Source organism: Dipteris shenzhenensis, chromosome 7 (assembly GCF_047967505.1).
Source record: "Dipteris shenzhenensis isolate YYH24624 ecotype China chromosome 7, Dip_SZ_1.0, whole genome shotgun sequence".
Lineage (NCBI taxonomy): Eukaryota > Viridiplantae > Streptophyta > Polypodiopsida > Gleicheniales > Dipteridaceae > Dipteris > Dipteris shenzhenensis.
The window spans coordinates 9,734,422-9,754,705 of NC_141602.1; the positions used below are offsets into that span (position 1 = coordinate 9,734,422).

General features: G+C 40.8%; 1 protein-coding gene across 1 annotated transcript; it reads right to left on the reverse strand.

The window, feature by feature from the left end:
• Positions 1-17,885: 17,885 nt before the first annotated feature.
• On the reverse strand, positions 17,886-19,513 carry LOC147899922 (RING-H2 finger protein ATL3-like). The gene has a single exon (XM_087377036.1). It carries the CDS (start codon positions 19,387-19,389, stop codon positions 18,292-18,294), a length of 1,098 nt encoding a protein of 365 aa, XP_087233162.1. The 5' UTR covers positions 19,390-19,513; the 3' UTR covers positions 17,886-18,291.
• Between the last annotated feature and the right edge of the window lie 771 nt (positions 19,514-20,284).

The window sequence follows — 20,284 nt, forward strand, 5'->3', positions numbered from 1 at the left end:
TGGTGATACCCAGATGCACCAATGAGCATCGCCTTAAATTCTTCTATGCTCGACCACCTTGAGGGCCAAACAGATCCTCCCTGTCATTAGAGAGGATCTCCTAGAGGGGGAAAGATGTGATGCCAAAAATTGGTATTTTTTAATTTGGCATTGGTATTGTTTTCTTCTATGTTTGATAAGAGTTTGGGTATCAAGTGATAGCCTAGCGGCTCTCACTTATTTCTATTTTCTAAGATATTGTATGGGATTGAGAGGATGAGTGGAATGGATCATTGTAAATACCATAGGTATGAATTATAAATACCTTGGTATGGGGTGAGAGTTATTTGTGTATGGGATATTATGAGGTTTTTAGAAAATAGGAAGAGTGAGTCATATAAAGAGGTGGGCTCATGTCCATGTGTTCTAATAATATAAGAGAGGCCACATGCCAAGTGTGTGGAAGGCATGTGGAGGAGTGTGGAGTTAACAGGAACCCTTCTAGAATTCCTTTGTGGAATAAGGAGGATGTGGACATATGGAAAAGAGAGAGTCCCTATGGGCTCCATGTGGGGAGACTCTTGACTTTCAGAGTCTTGAGCGTCTTTTGATGGGACACATAGCAAGATGTAGCCAAAAAGGACATGGATGGTGACATACAGGCTTATGTGATTGATGGGGAAAAGAATCTACAGGCAGCAATTGTAAATGGGTGAAGGAGGGTGATAAAATCTCTATAAAAGGAGTCCTCCTCTCCCTTGTTCATCATCTATTCCACCATTAGGCCTCATGTTGCTGAAGCTCTAGTCTCATCAAGCCTCTTCCATGAGCCTTTTATTCTCTTATGTAGACTCTTGAGTCCATCTCTCCCTAGTTCATTCTCTCTCTATGAGTAGTCTTGGAGCTTTTGCTCCCTCTTGTACGTATGAAATCTCTTCTTTTTCTTTGTGTTTATAGTATTTTGAGTTGCATTAGAGTGGAGTCTCACTCAAAAGTGTTGTTTATTCGGCCACTCATTGCGCATACATGGCTTATCTATTTCCCAAGTCACAAAAGGAGCTCTTTCTTTCCTCCTAGACGACCTCTATGGGACTTGGATCGTTGATGAAGTCTTACCATGGTGGTAGTATTCTCCCAAGTTGGTACCAGTAGGAGTAGGTGTTTTTCATGATAGTTTGACCCCCTGTCAGTATTTTGCTCATAACTTTTTGCTCGATGGTCCGATTTAAACAAAGTTCATATCAACGCGAAGCTCTCTTAAGAAGCATCATCTATGTCTTCATTTATTGTATTAGATGTTAAACTAAAAATATATGAATCTTTGTGTGTGACTGTTTCTTTTTTAGACAGTTTTTACCCCCGCCCAATAAACTACCCATATCTTTCCGACTGCTTCTCTGTTTCTTACAAAACTTATATCAGAGCGAAGCCCGTTTCAAGATGCATCTTGATATGTGTTTGAATATTTGATATCATAACTCTACTAAAAGTTATAGGCCTTTGTGTCTAATAACAATTTGTAGAGTTTTTTGAGCTAATTGTAAAGGTATCTATGAAGGAGGTGCAATGTTTCCCCGGAACCTACCCATCCGACCCAATCAGCCCCTTCAAACTCCTTGATATATATCAGTTCATATCATGTTGAGCTGCAAGATCTTCTTTCAACAATGTATTGCTCTTCTCTTTGCCGCAGATCGGCTTGCTGAGATTATGCCCTTTGTTGATCCTTTCCTTCTCCCGATGCTTGAGTACAACATCATTTGGGATGTTACCATCTTCATTCTCATATAAGAGAGGATAGTATGGTGTGGTCTCTTGGTATAAAAGCTTCTTTTTAATGTCCCTTTCCCAGTGATGAATATCTCTATCACTCAGTTCAAAAGCAGCAAGAAGTGAAGAGGTGCATGGAGTTTATTACCCCCAACTTCATGTCATAGTACACTTGTCAAGTTTCTTCTATTTGTGGGTTTTGAAAGCTCGTGCATATTTTTGTATAGTGTTTCTTGTGGGCTCAATGATTTGTAGCTTCTTCGAGTATTATCCCTTTGCAGTAGTATGAAAGAAAGAAATTCATTGGTCCATAGCATGGGAAGCTCACGATCTTGGAAGCAAAAAAGTGATTCTCTGTGCGCAAACAACCACAGATAGGAGGAAAGTCGGGGATAAGGATAAAAAAGTAGTTTGGGAGCACAAAGGATTTAACACAAGAAGCTCATAGTCTTGCAAGCAAAAAAGTAACTCTGTGTGTGCAAACAATAGACAAGGGGAAGGTTAGAGCATAAAGGATTGAGAAGCCATTCGGAGCACAAAGGATCCAACATGGGAAGCTCATGGTCTTGCAAGCAAAAAGGTGATTCTTTGTATTTATACAAACAAAGAAGAAGGTCAGAGTAAGTGTTATGAAGCAGTTCACAGCATGAGGGATTGAGTAAGTATTGAGAAGCAGTTCAAAGCATGAAGGACTGAGAAGTTGTGAAGCAAAGGAAACTGCATGATGCACATAGGAAAATAAAATGTAAGAAAAGAGAAAGCAAGGAAAAGCTAGTAGCTATGACTCCGACCAAGCTCTTCCTAAGTGATAAAATTTTTCATTAAAAATGCTCATGTATATAGTTAAATTTTTTAATGTTAGAGAGTTAGCCTAAGCACATTGACTATAATGAGAAAAGGAAGCTATTTTGGAAGACGTTGGTGGGGCTTTTTCCCAATTTGTGCATAGAGGAGATGTACTATGAAGATAGTGGGAGAGAGGGAAGGAGTCTCACTTGCGGCTTTCTCACATACACAATGGGGGAATACACACACACAGGTGGAGGCTGAAAACAGTTTTCCTCTTCTTAGTTGTGAAAGCCAAAAGAGCTCAAGTACAAAGAAATAGAAGAACCCTATATGTGGGTCTCAAACCAAACTCAACTAACTAAGGTGGCATACTAACTGAGCCACAAACTAGAGTAGATAAGGATAGCTATCATCCAGCTATTATTCGTGGGCGGTGTACCAATCGCATCTACAGCTAACAAGTCGGTGACATAACGGTCACCCTGGCATATCACGAGTGGAGCTCGATATCTCAACACTCCCCCTCGAGCTCAATCCCAATTCTTGCACACCAAGTAGGTCTCTGAACTTGCGCAGCAATGCCTTCGTGAATATGTTAGCTACCTGATCCTCTGTGCCGACATAAACTAGATCAATAAGACCTAGTAAAACCTTCTCCCGCACATAGTGATAATGCACCTCAATGTGCTTTGTTCTAGCATGATAGACTGGGTTGTTTGCCAAGTGTATACTGCTCATGTTGTCACAATAAATGACAATTGGCCCATCTGTAGACTGATGCATATCATAAAGTAGCTTATGCAACCAAGCTACCTCACATGCAGCCATTGTTGCACCCCTGTACTCAGCCTCTATGCTCAACAAGGCAACTGTAGGTTGTTTCTTGCTGCTCCAGGTGACTGAAGCACTCCCAAAAGAGAACACATATCCACTGGTAGATCATCTATCAAAAATACTACCAACCCAATCAGCATCAGTGTATCCATGCAACTGTATCTGAACCCCAGCCTCATAAAATAGTCCATACTGCAATGTGGACTTCACATACCTGAGTATGCATCTAGCCACATCCAAATGGGGTTTCCTTGGAGCCTGCATAAACTGACTTACCAATCCAACAGCATAGCTTAGATCTGCTGGCCTAGTAATAGTCATATAAATCAAACTTCCTACTATGTGTCTATACATAGTAGGGTCTTCCAGAAGCTCACCTGCATCTGTGCTCAGCTTCACATTCTACTCCAAAGGAACTGAAATAGGCTTACAGCCTGTCATCCCATATTTGGACAGCATGTCCAATCCATATTGCCTCTGCAAGAGTTGTATCCCACTTGGTGATCTAATCACCTCAATGCCCAAGAAATAATGCAGCTCTCCCAAATCCTTCATCTCAAACTTCTGCTTCAATAGCATTTTCACATGAAGGATATCTTCATCACTATCACCTGTGATGATCAAATCATCAACATAAATGACAAGCAGCATAATACCTTTCTCTGTTTTTCTCACATAGAGTGAGAAACCTGCCTTGGAAATCTGAAAGCCAATAGTGACAACATACTATCCTATCTTGTCAGACCATGCTCTAGGTGCTTGCTTCAAGCCATACAAGGCTTTCTTCAACCTGTAAACAAACTCAGGATGAATAGCATGAACATAACCTAGTGGCTGCTCCATAAAGACCTCTTCTTGCAAATCACCATGAAGAAGGCATTCTTTACATCCATCTGATATAAAGACCATCCCTTTGACGCAGCCATAGCAATGACTGCTCTTACAGTTGCCATCCTTGCAACCGGACTGAATGTTTCTTCATAATCAATGCCATATGTCTGTGCGTACCCCTTGACAACTAATCTTGCCTTGTATCTATTCACAGAACCATCTGCATTGTGCTTGATCTTATAAACCCACTTACAGCCAATTGCATTCTTGTCTTTAGGCAAAGGCACCAATTCCCATGTAGCATTTGCTTCCAAGGCATCCATTTCTTCATCCATGGCTTTCTCCCATTTTTCATTTCCCATGGCTTGCTCAAAAGAAGTAGGTTCTGGTTCCTGTATCACTTTGACCATATAGGCATAGTGAATGGCTGTAAATCCATGATATTTCAGCCTATCCACAGGATACCTAGCTCTGGTAGACGTATGCAAAATAGGCTCACTTCCAGGTGCTCTCAAAACATCCCTGGTCTTCCTTACTCCAGGTGTAACAACAGAAGGAATACCCAACTCATCATTAATGCTCTGTTATGAGCAATTGGATTCACCATCCACATAAGAGTGACCTGCATTCACATCAAACATGGGCTGATCTACCTTCTCTTTTCCTTTTCGTGATACTTGCGTACCACCATCTGCATTGCTTTGAGGAGATTCTCCTGATCTCAATCTGCCTGTCCATGGCGAAGTATGTGAACCACTGCTAGAGGACACTGCAGGTCCACTGATATTTTGTGATTGCTGCTGTGAATTCTGTGCAACATTACCATTTTGTGCATCTACATCAATCATCACATTTATTGGTTTATACCAGCTGCTCATCTCATCAAAAACAACATGTTTGCTCACTATAAACTTACGAGAAGAAGGGTTATAGCATCTATACCCTTTCTGCTACAGAGAATAACCAATAAAGATGCACTTCTCAGCTTTTGGATCCAACTTGGACCTCAACTCATCTGGCACATGAACATAGGCAATGCAACCAAAAATTTTCAAATGAGAAATGTCTAGTTTCCTACCAGTATACATCTCCTCTGGCGTCATGCCATGTATTGCTACAGTGGGAGTCCTATTCATTATGCAAACTGCTGTAGCAACTGCTTCAGCCCAATAATAATCTGGTAGATCTTTTTCATTTAGCATGGCCCGAGATACCTCTCCAATATGCCTGTTTTTCCTTTCTACAAGTCCATTTTGTTGTGGGGTATGACTGCATGAATATTGCTGCTTTATGCCATGCTCCTACAGGAACCTTGCAAACTCATTTGAGAGATACTCTCCCCCTCCATTTGACCTTAGGCATTTTATTTGCAGGCCTGTTTCTTTTTCAACCATAGCTTTAAAAGCTTTGAAGTGCCCAAACACTTCACTTTTCTTTTTCATAAAATACACCCAAACTTTTCTGCTAAAGTCATCAATAAAAGTGACAAAATAGTGGCAGCCTCCAATAGATGGAGCTTTAGTAGTCCACACATCAGAGTGGATTAATTCCAATGGCTTTTTACTCTCTTGAACATGCCTAGGAAATGGTTTCCTTGCCTGTTTTCCAAATTGACAGGCTTCACAAACCTTATGCATTTCTGCAACCTTGAATTTAGGCAATCCTGCAACAATATTTTGGGCTTGCATTGATTTAAGTCGTTGTATATTGACATGACCAATGCGTTTATGCTAGATATCAATATCTGCAACTACACCGGTCCCATGTGCAAACATTGCTGCACTCAATTCAGGCATGTCCGCATCCAACGTAAACATCCTGCCTTTCTTCTTTCCTTTTGCTATCAAGCGATTGTTATTTTTCATATCCTCAACAAAGCATCCATGAGGATTAAATCTGACTTGCAAGCCCTGCTCAACCATTTGACCAATAGAAACCAGGTTCTTGGTGATGTTCGGGACATGAAATACATCAGACAGGTATTTCTTTTTCCCATCTTGCATAGACAAAGGAATTTTACCAATCTGCACAATAGGATGTGTAGTATCATAACCAGTCTCCACAAATCCTGGTTTTTCCATTTTCCTTGCATTCTGCATCCATTCTGCATGACCTGTCATGTGGTTTGACGCACCTGAGTCAACATACCACACATCATTTCGTTCTTCTGCACTTGTCACAGAATTGGTCATGTGCTGCAACATAAATAGATGCTCATTTCTGTCATCACCCTGTCTACTAGAAGATGCATAATTGCCTTGTTGCAATTTTCCATTCATAATGTCATTCTACTTTTTGTAGCAGTCCATAGACATATGACCCATTTTACCACAGTAGTAGCATTCAACATTGTTATTTGCATTTTGGCCTCTCTGCCATCCACCACGACCTCTTTGGCTCCCCCTGCCTCTAGAGTTACCACGTCCTCCTCCATAGGACTGATTTTCTTGAGTTTGCTACATATTCTGATTTCTACCTATGCCTGCAGATCGGCCTCCTCTTCCTCTGTCTCTACCTCTTCCAACATTTGAGTAGAAGACAGTTTCTTTTGAAGTTCCTCTTGAAGAAGATGCACCCCCATTTCTCTGCTCTTCAGAAATTAGAAGAGCAAACAACTCTTCAAAATCAAGAAATTTTTCATGGACGGCAATGGATGTCCGGAACTATGCATAATCCTTTCCTAGACCATTCAAGGTCACAGAAACTAGATCATCATCTTCCACTGGCGATCCAATGGAAGCAAGTGCATCTGCAATTTTCTTCACCTTCATGTGGTAGTCATTTATGCTCAAATTTTCTCTCTGCACATTGTGCAACTCCTGTTTGAGTTGCATTTTCCTAGCTTGCGTATTTGTGCTGTACATTTTTGCCAAAGTATCCCATGCCTCCTTTGGCGTACTTGCATCCTGAATATGCACAATCATAGAATCCGAAATACTGATAGACAGCCAGTACATAACTTTTCTGGCTCTCTCATGCCATCCTTTAAATGCCTGCATTTCTTGTTGATTGGGAACATTAGGAAGAACTGGTTCTTCTTCATTTCCTGTAATGAACTCCCAATAGCCTTTTCCCATAAGGAAATTTGTCATTCTAAACTTCCATGCCTGGAAGTTGTTCTTGTCAAGCTTTTCAGTGACAATCTGTGAAAGAGAACCAGACGCCATTACAGAACACTGCAAAATATTTTGTCACTACGAAAAACATAGCTTTTGCCTCACACGGGCAGATCTACAAAACTGACGAAAGTGGTATTTGACCACACAGTCACTTCCTAGTGACGATTTTGCATCAACAGGCAACAAGCATGATTCTGCAACTCCCAATATCTCTGCACATAGGCATACGATGTAATTTCTATAGCAACTTTTCACCGACCAGCCGAGCAGTGGTCGCACAGCAAAAACAGGGCCTTTTTCAGAGTGCCTACGAAGAACTTCTGCCTTCAAAAAGGGCCTCAAAATGGCCTCGAATCAGAAAAATAACGTCACACCGCGAAGGGCATCTCAATCTGAGACAATGCACTCTTGCACTTCTGGCTGTGCTACCTGCACAGATTTGCTCCCAAACTCGAAAAAGGAAAGCAACACTGGTCCTCTTACTCATGCAATGGGGGAATACACACATAGGTGGAGGCTGAAAATAGTTTTCCTCTTCTTAGTTGTGAAAGCCAAAAGAACTCAAGTACAAAGAAATAGAAGAACCCTATATGTCGTTCTCAAACCAAACTCAACTAACTAAGGTGGCATACTAACTGAGCCACAAACTAGAGTAGATAAGGATAGCTGTCATCTAGCTATTATTCGTGGGCGGTGTACCAACCGCATCTGCAGCTAACAAGTCGGTGACATAAATGCACAACGGTCACCCTGGCATATCGCGAGTGGAGCTCGATATCTCAACATGTACTTGGAGCCTATATGAATTTTTTATGAAAAGATTATCAATCAATGAAAAATTAAAATACAAAGGAGGTGGAAGGAGAGCGCCACTCTTATAGGGGGAGATGGCATCTAGTATACTTGTCAAGTCTCTCTTGTTTGTGAGCTTGAAAGCTCATGCATATTTTTGTATGATGTTTGCTATGGTTTCAATGATTTGTAGGTTCCATGAGCGTTTCCATTCATAGTGGTATCAGAGAAAGGGTTTGTTGGTCCATAGCATGAGAAGCGCATGTTCTTGTAAGAAAAAAGCATTCTCTGTGTGTAAACAATAAACATGATGAACTGGTGCATAAAGGATTAAGAAGCAGTTTGGAGCAAAAAGGATCTATCATAAGAAGCTTGCAGTCTTGCAAGCAAAAAAGCAACTCTCTGTGAGCAAATAACAGATAGGAGGAAGGTTAGAGGATAAAGGATCGAAAAGGAATTTGGAGCTTAAAGGATCTAGCATGCAAAGCTCATGACATTTCAAGTGAAAAAGTGATTCTCTATATGCAAACAGAGGTAGGTTAGAGCATAAAGGGTCGAGAAGAACTTTAGAGTACAAAGGATTGAGAAGCTACAAAGCAAAGGGAATTGTGTGGTGTAGAGAGGGAATTTTTTTTTGGGAAAATAGAAAGTAAGGAGAAACTAGCAAATACGACTCCAACCTAGCTCTGCCTAAGCAATAGTTTTTGACATTACAAATGCTCATGTACATATTTAAACTTTTGAACATTAGAGGCTTAGCATAAGCATATTAAATATAGTGAGAAAAGCAAGATTTATTTTAGAAAAAGCAAGCTAATTTGGGGCTTTGCTCAAGTTTGTGCAGAGAGAAGATGTACATGGAGCTTGTTGATTGGAAGCTATTCAATCAATGAAAAATTAAAATACAATAGGTTCCACAAGCATTTCCCATCGCAATGGTATTAGAGCAAGAATTCATTGGTCTGTAGCACGGTAAGCTCATGATCTTGCAAGCGAGAAAGCAATTCTGTATGCGCAAATAACAAATAGGAGGAAGGTTGGAGCATAAATAATTGAGAAGCACAAAGGATCTAGTATAGGAAACTCATGGTCTTGTAACCAAAAAAGCAAATCTCTGTGCACAAAAAACAGACGAGAAATGTTGGATTGTAAAGGATTGAGAAGCCGTTTGGAGCACAAAGGATCTAGCATGAAAAGATCATGGCCTTCATGGGGGGAAAATAAAAAATTCAGGAAAAGAGAAAGGAAGGAGAAGCTAGTAGCTATGACTTTGACCTAGCTCCATCTAAGCAATACATTTTTGACATTACATAATAAGAGGAAAAACTGTGTAGTCTATGGTGGTGACCCATGTGTCATGGGGATCTTAAAGGAATGATGAGGGAAAATCTCCTCCTATTACTCCTTGTGGGAGCGATGCAAGCATGAACCATCCTCGATCATCACACTTGAGACTCCCAGATTGTTGCAATATGTTTCCATGAGAGAAAAAAGAGAGAGGGGAGATGGAAGAAGAGAGGGGATGAGGAAAGAGAAGAGGGGAATGAAGGGGATAGAGTGGCAAACACAAGGGAACTACAATAGAAGCAAGAGAAGACTCAAACTCTAGGAAGAGAAAGAGAGAGCTCTATTTCCAATCTTGTGCAAACAACAATGAAGACCACAAAGTCAACCATTTGGCCTTTTATACATACCCCCATTTGAAGGGAGGACCAACCATGTTCTCTCTCTCTCTCTCTCTCTCTCTCTCTCTCTCTCTCTCTCTCTCTCTCTCTCTCTATACAAGCACTTGGGCCCATACATCTCCAAGGCGGGTCTTGTATTGCCTATTCTCATCCTCTCATTCTTCTCTACTCTATCTTGCAAAACATCAATTGCTTGCATGAACTATTAACTGTGGTGGTTAACATGCCCCCCTTCTTGCCACCAATCCATTTGTGGATCAGACTTAGTGCATAATACATGATGCAATGGCAGTTGAAGAGCCTTTGGAAGATTTTGCAGAATGAATGGAGAGGCTTCCAAAAATGTGTCTCAAACATATCTTCAAAGGTCTGTATGTGGTGATTGTGAAGATTGTAGACACGTAGATATAGGTGCATAATTTATGGAATCCTTCATTGCAAAAGCATTTTCCAACTTCCCCTTGATCACATTTATATCCTACATGTTAGAGCCTACAATAAGCATGTCATCAACATACAATAACAAGATCACGTATCTGCCATTATCTAGTTTTTAAGAATAAACACAGTGGTATGAAGGACATCTATTGAAACCGTGTTCTACCACCATAAACCTATCAAACTTCAAATACCACTACCTTGGAGCTTGCTTTAAACCATACATACTTTTCTTCAACCTACATACCAATTCCTCCTGTCCTTTGACCTCATATCCCTATGGCTGCTGCATATAAATCTCTTCCTCTAGAGCCCCATGAAGAAAATCTATCTTTACATCTAATTCTTCAAGATGCAAGTCTTTTATAGACACAAGACTCAGAATAGTTTTGATTAAATTCATTTTAACAATATGAGAGAATATTTAATAAAATTCTATACTTTTCTTCATTGCAAATCCCTTTACAACAAGCCTTGCCTTGTACCTCCTTTTTCCTCCATCTTCTTCCTTTACCTTCCAAACCCATTTATTCCACAATGATGATTTTTCCATAGACAAGAGAACCAAATCCTAAGTCTTGTTTTGTAGCAAAGAGTCCATTGTCTCTTCCATGCCTTGCACCCAATCCTTTTTGGATTCTACCTGCATTGCTTCTTCAGACATTTTTTGGCTCACTAGAATCAGTCATCAATAGAACATAATTGAAAGAAGGAGAAAATTGCTTCGATGGTCTACTTACCCTCATAGACCTTCTAAGTGCACTTGGAGGAATTTGAGGTTCTTGTTGTTGCTATGATTGCTACACATTCTCATTTCAGCAACCTTTGGAATTTCATCTCCTATGATTTCATCAAGAGTTGTGTATTCTCTGTGTCTGCATTTTCTTTCTTCATTTCCTACAAGTAATCTTTATACATAATAGTCTCATTAATACATCCATACTCCTAATGATGTTCTTACTTTCATAATCCCTTAGATGATAACCAAACTCACTTCCGTCTTGCGGTTGTAGTGTCTTTTACTAAGAAAGACACCCGAGCTTCACTGCCTGTCATGGCTGTGTGCTTGGCCTTGCTAGAGCGTCTGATGAGTGCTCAGCTACATTGAGCTTTGGGCTGCCTTGCGGGCTGACTATCTTGTAGGATTGGCTTACGACGTTGTAGCCTTTATAGTAATCGACAATTTGTCGCGGCTGGCTGAAGTTGTTGTAGGCATTTGCAAGGTCATTGTAGATTCTTGTAGACTGTAGAAGGTCGTAGAAGACCGTATAGTTGCTGTTGCTTTATAGAGTGTCAAGCTTTTAAGGAGCCGCTGCACTGTTCACAGAAAACATTTTTCTCAACAATTCACAAAACTTAAGGTTTCAAATTTTGAAGCTTTTCCCTGAGAATTTGCTGATTTTTTCGGTAAAATATAACTAAATTGCCTAAAATTTTGTAGATTTTACAAAATTGAGGAAATATTTTTTACGGGTGAAAATGAAAATGTTGCAGCTTCATTGTATATAGTTTGCAAGTTTTCTGTGAACACTGAGCCGTTGTCGCTTGTGTGTCTCTCGACGAGCCTCTTTACTAGATGTTATTGCAGACGCGCCTACTAGTGCTATTGTTTGCTGTGAGTCACCAAAGTTGAGTCTTCAACAAAGACATTTGGGAGGAAAGCCTAAAATCTTCTCTCTCTCATGCGAGATCTCACAATCAATAGGAAACACCTCTAAAATCACTCAATGAACCCTCTAAACTTCAAAATAGCATAACTTGGGCTCTAGATATCTTTCTGAAGCAAAACAAAGAGGAGAAAAGCCTTTACAAGATCAGCTGAAGATGCCTCATGAAAGAGGGATTGTTGCTTTGACAAAACAAGGTCTTTGACTCTCTCTTATGGGAAACTCTATCGAAGGATGAACCTCACCAATCTCACGCTTAGAGAAGGAGGATGCCTCACTTAAGGAATGCTTAGTGCCTTGACAAGATGCAAGGGCTTGGGAGCACCTAGTGCTCTGATAGCATGATAAAGTGGAGAGTATGTGTGTGTGTGTGTGAGAGAGAGAGAGAGAGAGTGCACATGATGTAGCTACATGTACACTATGTTGTATGGAACAAATCATGAATATATATATGAGAATCCCTTAGGGTTAGGGTTAGGGTTGCCCCTAATGGCCTTGAGGTATGATGCAGTTTACACCATCCGCTATTGAAGAAAGGAAACTTCATGTTACATGTAGGAAAAACACAAACTTCAAGAAAAGAGAGAGCAAGAGTGAGAATCAATTCGGAGCACAGAGATTTGAGAAGTACGAAGCAAAGGGAACTGAACGTTGCATAGAGGGAAAAAGCTTTTTAGAAAAAGAGAAAGCAAGGAGATGTGCGCAAACAACAGACAAAAGAAAGTCACAGCATAAAGGATTGAGAAGAAGTTCTGAGCACATAGGATATAGCACGGGAATTGCAAGCAAAAAAGTGACTCTCTATGCACAAACAACAGACAGGAGGAAGGTCAGAGCATAAGGGTTTGAGATGCAGTTTGAATCGCAAAGGATTGAGAAGCTACGTAGTTTGGCGCCCAAGGAATTGAGAAGCTGTGAAGCAAAGGGGACTGCATGGCGCACGGAGGAAAAAAATTTCGGGAAAGGAGAAAGCAAGGAGACTCTGTGCGCAAACAATAGACAGAAGAAAGGTCGGAGCATAAAGGATTGAAAAGCAATTCGAAGCACAAAGGATCTACCACAAGAAGCTAAAGGTCTTGCAAGCAAAAAAATAATTCTTTATGCGCAAACATTAGACAAGAGAAAGGTCAGAGTATAGAAGCAATTCAGAGCACAAGGATTGAGAAGCTACGAAGCAAAGGGAACTGCACGGCACAAGGAGGAAGAAAAATAAATTCGAGAAAAGAGAAAGCAAGAAGACGATTCTCTACGTGCAACCAACAGATAGGAGAAAGGTCAAACCATAAGGGATTGAGAAGCAATTCGGGGCATAAAGGATCTAACACGGGAAGCTCACGGTGTTGCAAGCAGAAAATTGATTCTCTATGCACGAACAATACACAAGAGGAAGATTGAAGCATAAAGGATTGAGAAGCAGTTGGGAGCACAAAGGATTGAGAAGCTACGAAGCAAAGGAAATTACACGGTGCTTGGAGAAAATAAATTTCTAAAAAAGAGAAAGGTTGAGAAGCAGTTTGCAAGACACAGGATTGAGAAGTTGCTAAGCAAAGGGAATTGCACGATGCTTTATTCTTGTAAGACCGTAAGCTTCCCGTGCTATATCCTTTGTGCTCCAAACTACCTCTCAATCCTTTATGCTCCTTTCTTCCTCTTATCTGTTGTTTGCACAAAGAGAATTGTCTCCTTAATTTCTCTTTTCCCAAAAAAAAAATCCCTTCGTGCACCATGCGGTACCCTTTGCTTCATTGTAGCTTCTCAAATCGTTGGTGCTCCGAAGTGCTTCTCAATCTTGTTTTCTCTCTTCTCGATTTTTTTCTTTTCGCAATGCACCGTACAGTTCCCTTTGTTCCGTAGCATCTCAATTCCTTTGTGCTCTAAACTGCTTCTCAATCCTTTATAATCCGATCTGTCTTCTCTCTGTTGTACAGAAAATCACTTTTCTGCTTGGAAGACTGTGAGCTTCTTGTGCTCCAAACTGCTTGTGAATCCTTTATTCTCTGTTATTCTCTGTGGGCAAACTACAGACAAGAGAAGGATCTCTTGGGTTTTCACGTGCATGTAATATAAACAAAGCACAGGATAACCTCGCATGAAATGTCAACTATGAGAAGAATTTCCACAATCCACCAAAGTCTTTATCTAGTTAATGAACTCACAGTAAGAGGAACATTATGCAGAGTCCCAAAAAACCGAAATGCATTTAGAAATCAAGAGGGACAACTCTTACCCAAGATCTCAAACTCTATGTCTCAACCCGACCGGCTTTGTTGGCTTACATTAAAAAAACTCAAACTATTCAACTCTGAATGACTGTAAACACCCATACTAGACTCAACAGGCCTGTGGCCTCAACAAAAAGAAGGAAATGCAACACCTAAAAGTGCTTTAAGTCTTCTATGTTTCATGTCCTTGAGAGTTAGCCCATTTTAGGTGGCCAATTTTAAATCTTTTCTCCTTTTGTACATACATAAATAAAAGCCGGCATGCTTAATGTTAAAAAAAAGAAAAATTACTTAGCATAATAAATGATATTCATGTTGAAAGCATGAAGGCCTTGAGTTTTCTTAAACATGGAAAATTTACTTGGAGAATCTTGAGCTAAAGAGAGAGATGCCGAGTAGGTTATTTTCAAATGTGAACTTTTTGGAATACAAGGATCTCTCTCTCTCTCTCTCTCTCTCTCTCTCTCTCTCTCTCTCAAATGTAAGGAGATGATTTTTGAAACAAAGTTAAATTGGTCCAAATTGAATGAATTGGGATTCTATTATGCAGTATTTGTTCTATCATTTACAAGGCTCATGGATTTTTAGTGATCTTTGTTGATTGCCTTCATTTTAACATAGAGTTTTCCAAGAATGCTTTTGGAGAATCATATTCTACTTTGTCCTTTCCCTTCATCATATGAGCCTTGTGTGTTTAACAAAAAGCACAACTTACTCTCTTTGGTAGAATCTAGAATCCTAGAAGGTTTGGAGTCAAGACTTGAAAATGCCAACATGGCAATCAAGACGAATTCTAGATTGTTCATTTGTTTATTTGTTCATTGTTGGTATATGTGGGGTCACGTTGTTCTGAAGCCAAGTATATTGGATGTTGCACCGAGTCATGAGGAGGTTATGATTAGGAGATTGACATTTTGGACGAGCCTCAGAGTTAAGATGTTCGGAGTATGAGAGGGTTCGGATGCGAGAGGTCACGATGTGAGAATTAGAAGCGAGGTAGTGTGGAGCATCTGAAGCTTTGAGTGCTTGAAGTGACGAGAAGATGCGGATCAGAACGGAATTGATGGCAGATTGTGATGAACGTCAAAGCAAGATGAATTGTGTAGAGAATGGTCAAAACGAGGACAGCTTTGGAGGTGTTTGTAATTCATGAGTGATATTATATATATATTTCAAAAATTCACTTTATTAAGTAAGAAGAAAATTTGCAAGAGAAAGCTCTAATGTGGGAGTACGTCATGCCATACATGAGAAAAAAACTAGCTCAAAAAGAGCTAACAAAAATCCAAGGTAGAGACTGAAAATGCCACCTCAACCCTGAAGGAGACTTAGAGAAGAAAGGAGATACTCTCCAAACTCTGAAAAAAGTATCTCTCCTAGTAGTGATATTATATTTGAACTATGCAAGGGCTGAAAATTATTGAACTGTCTGATTTTTGGGGTAGTACACTTTTGTAATGGCTATGTGCTCAGGTAGGAAAACGTATGCGCATGTTGACATGATGAGCTACAAAGAGTTGATGTTCATAGCATGCTTGATTTCCAAGTCTGTTTGAAGGACGAGGACAAGATACAACCACACTAACTAGCTGAAGTTCGAATAGGGGATTATTGATTTTCAAGATCAGAGTCAAAACTCAAGAGCAGTCCAATACTCCCAAGTCATGAACTAAGCTTGACCTTGGTCTACTTCCATAACTCCTTACTAAAGGAGCTTGTGAGTGGTCATGCCTTCATGCTTTCAGATAAGAGTATCAGATTAAGATGGTTCAAAGAGGCGAAATGTTTCAAATTTCCTATTCTATCTGGCTATAAAGTAGACTATAACTCTTGGGAAAGTTTAAGTGGTTGTTATTCAAGATCAATGGTTAAATGTAGGGTTTGGAATGGATGAATGAAAGAAATGCAAAATTATTGTTTTGTTGTAATGGTGAGTGTGAGCAAAGAGAAAAGATGTTTAATCCCTATTCCTAAATCATTAAATGAGGCGATTTTGTTTATTGAATTATTATAGAATGATTATTCTCAACTTCAAGATGTTAATGAAACCATTGATTGCATTGAGTAAAGAAAGTGAATTTTGAATTGTCTAAGGGTTTCAAAAGAGCCATGAGAGTTGTATGCACGTTTGCCTACAGGTTTACAATGTATGAGTTATAATATAACAACGACAACAATGTATGATGGCATTCAACTTGATTTACTCTCCTTTCATTAAAGTACCTAGCATTTTTGCAGTTGAACTATAAAGCATACCTTTGCATTGTAGATACTATGGTCCCTTTTAGGGTTTGAAAGCCATTAATTCATAAGCTTTCTAGCTAAACCTTCTTAACTCTTGGAAATTGTCCAATACCTTCAATATTTCTAGCATGAATCCATTTCATGCCCTCAGCTCCAATAAAACCAATCAAAATGGTCCTCCACAATAGTGGATGTTCCAAAAGTGCTTGTCCATAAAGAGATCACAAGGCAAAGAAGCAAGATCTAGATGGAAGTACTACATATAGTTATTAAAGTTTAAAGGATATTGTATAATTGAAGCACAATGGGTACTAAAGAAATTCTTTATTGACTTTGAAACCTTATGGATTATCTAATGAAAGTCAGCTCGATGAGAAAACTACTTTAAAAATGGGTGGGAAAGTTACAACCATGGTTACTATGAGTACTAGTGTCATGGTTTTCCATCTTCGTAGGCCTAGTGTCATGGTTGTAGCCAATGTTGTCATGTAGCAACATTGGTTACAACCATGACACTAGTTGCAATGATACTTGGTTGTAGCCAATGTTGTCATGTAGCAACATTGGTTACAACCATGACACTAGTTGCAATGATACTAATTACAACCAATGTTTCCAAAGGCCTAACACAACTTTGTATAATCTATCTTCTTTCTATATCAACAAACCTTTAAAATCATGGGACTCTTACTCTACCTTAAACAACTTTACTTGACAAGGCACTCTCAATAATAAGTTATATTGTCATTGTGTGAACTTCGAAGTTTTAACAAAAAATAGCTAGCCTTTTAGTAAGCTCAATATGTTATTTTCTATATTAACAAAAACTTTGTCGAAATGTGGTGAATGTGTTGGCATGCATTATGTGTGTTAATATCAAACTCCTTATTACATCTGGTAGGGCCATTCACAGTGCATGGCTTGCACTTGGTGAGATAGTTCATTTAGGGTAGTCTTATTGTCTAAATGTCTTGGCATAATCTCATGGGGCTTCTTTTTTATGGTAGTCTAATTGTCTAAATGGATTGGCATAATCTCATTACTAACAATTTTCCAAGCCTAGGCTTTTTGGGCATGCCCTTTGGGGTAGGTCTAAGTGGAGGTTCACTTCTCTAAGAAGCGAAATTCAGAATTTTTTCATTTTGTGAAAGTCTTGAATTTCATCATTGGTCCGACTCCCCACTTGCTATTTCTTTCCCTTGAAATCCTCCACCTTTTTCTCTACTCTCTCTCTCTCTCCCCCCTTTTATCTCCCAAAGTCTTCCTATACACCATCTCCACTATGTTCTTTTTCGTTTTTCTGATTTTTGGCGGACCTCATGAATGAGTAAATATCATTCACCTTCTTTTCATGAGGCCTCTTTGTGTGTTACATTAGTCCAAGGATTGAGCTCAAGTACCATGTGGCACACCATGCAACCTTGAACCAATTATCAATACACAAGCTCAAGCGTCAAAGCTATCCATCCACATAGGTGAGTCTCCAAGTGCCACGTCACAGCATAGAGACCGTTTTTCAAAACAAAGGCTCATACAAATGCAAAATTAGATTCGAGCAGGGTCTGAACATTGCTACCTGAAGAACTAAAGGATAGAGAAATGTATTTATGGATACATATTTGCTGATCAGAAACAAAACGGTCGAGCATCTTGCGATAGTGCAAGCGTCCGTCCACCAGCTTCATAGCAAGAAGATTTCATGGGATCGCTTCATCTTTATATACAGTCTCCATAACCAAACATCAGGGAACTTACCCTTGACAACTCCACAAAATGCAACTCGGAGAAGTACGTTGTGGAGAATTCTGCTTATTCGGCATTCGGAGAGCCCTTCTTTCTTCTGAAGCGAATTCTCTCTTCAACGTGCTTGATGCTTTCTTTCATCCCGATGAAGAATCAGCATTGAGTACACTTGCGAGATTCATTTGGCACATCTGATCACGTGCTCAACATCGCAGCCCTCACTCTCACATCCACAGTTACTCGTATCTTGCTCTGCAGAAAGAATTTTCCTCTCCCTGCTGAGTATCCTTTTGAATGAATTGCGACGAGCCGCTGGCAGCGCCTTGGATTGTTGTTGCCGAGCTGGAGTGGGGCAGGATAGATCTTCAGTGAAGGAGCAAAAGGAAGGGGCCAGTGAAGCAGATCGAGGGGTCAGAAAGATGTCTTGGCTTGTGGGGATCTCAATGGCAATGTGAGGTAGAGACCTTGCGCCCCTCTGCCCATACTCGAGCCTGCGCGGGGAGCTGACGCGGGAAATTACATGGGATTGACTGCCCCAGAAGAGAACATTGGTGGGAAACTGCAACCCCTGGCTTCGATTGAAGCTATTGGAAGTTGACCTTCTCCAGCTCCAACGACGTAAGGGAAGAATCTCGTGTGATGGATCCACAGAAAGGTGCGGGTGCCCCTCTCCATTGTGGGGTTGCAAAGAACCTCCACTCTGCTCAAGTCCATCCAGGCCCTCACCGGCAATCTGAGAGATGAAAAACGCGGAGGAGCTGCTACTTTCTGTACCCGCATCGTGCCCTTGCCTCAGACTAGGGTCCTCTGCACTCGTCCTACAAAGAGGACATGTGGTGTTGGAAAGAAACCATACATCTATACAGTCGGTATGAAAGCTATGGTTGCACTTGGGAAGCAATCGCCCTCTCTCATTCTCTTGGAACTCGCAAAGGCAGACTGCGCACTCCAGCAGCTCTTTCTGAGAGGGAGAAACGTGATAGACGAAGGTGGGCAGCGATTCGACGATGGCGGTCTCGAGCCCAGTTTTCAGAGGCTCCTGGTGATCAAAAGCAGAGTCGAGACGGCGACGCCAGGAGGCTAAACGTGCGCGACGAGAGGAAGAGCGACGGCAGAGCCACTTTGTGTAGATGTGGAGGGCAAGGATGAGGAGGACGACCAAGAAGAGGAGGATCAGGGAAGGGAAGATGATTTTGGCGTTGAGGATGGGGGAGTGGGGGGAGGACAAGCTGGGGCTATCGTTGAGAGGGAGGGAAGGGGGAGGGAAGGAGGACATGGCTCTGGTCTGCAGCTGCAATGCAAAAGCTTGAGCAACAGAGAGACAGAAAGAGAGAGAGAGAGAGAGAGAGCTCAAAGGAGAGGTGGTGGAAGGCAGGTGGACGGGGAAGGTGGAGGGTAGGGAACCCACACGGAAGCACCCCCCGCAATCAGACAGCATACGTGTGTAAGCGCTCTATGTGTCTCTCTCTGTCGCTCTCCTCTCACTCTCTCTCTCTCTCAAAACACACACACACACACACACTTTTTTGTTGAAACTCACTCACTCACTCTCTCTCTCTCTCTCTCACTCACACACACACACACAAGCACAGTGTGTGTGGAAGAGAGAGAGAGCACAGTGTGTTTGGAAGAGAGAGAGAGCACAGTGTGTGTGGAGAGAGAGAGAGAGAGAGAGAGAGAGAGATTCAAATCTCACACCTCTTTCCTCCTCACACTTTCATTGCATCCACATCACACACGATCACTGCTCATCTTCCCATTTTGCATGATCAAATGGCTTCCTACCCTAATCGTTATCAAAATTCCCAAAAAAGGTCATGTGACAATTACAAACTTCTAAAATGGATAGGGAGTTGCTAACAATTACATAATTTTGCTCACATGATAGGCTCCCCATAGCACTCCCAAGTCCAAGGATTCACCTGAAAGCATCTAGAATTTGGTTCTCAGCCTAACAGTCGCTCCTCATAGGAACCCCCGCTCGCTGGCATTTCCCTTGCTCCACCTCAATTTTCTTCTTCATGTTGAGTTCCCTTCGCTTATTTATTCAAGTCATGTCGCTCCTCACAGGAACCCCCGCTCGCTGGCATTTCCCTTGCTCCACCTCAATTTTCTTCTTCATGTTGAGTTCCCTTCGCTTATTTATTCAAGTCATGTTGTCCATTGCAACA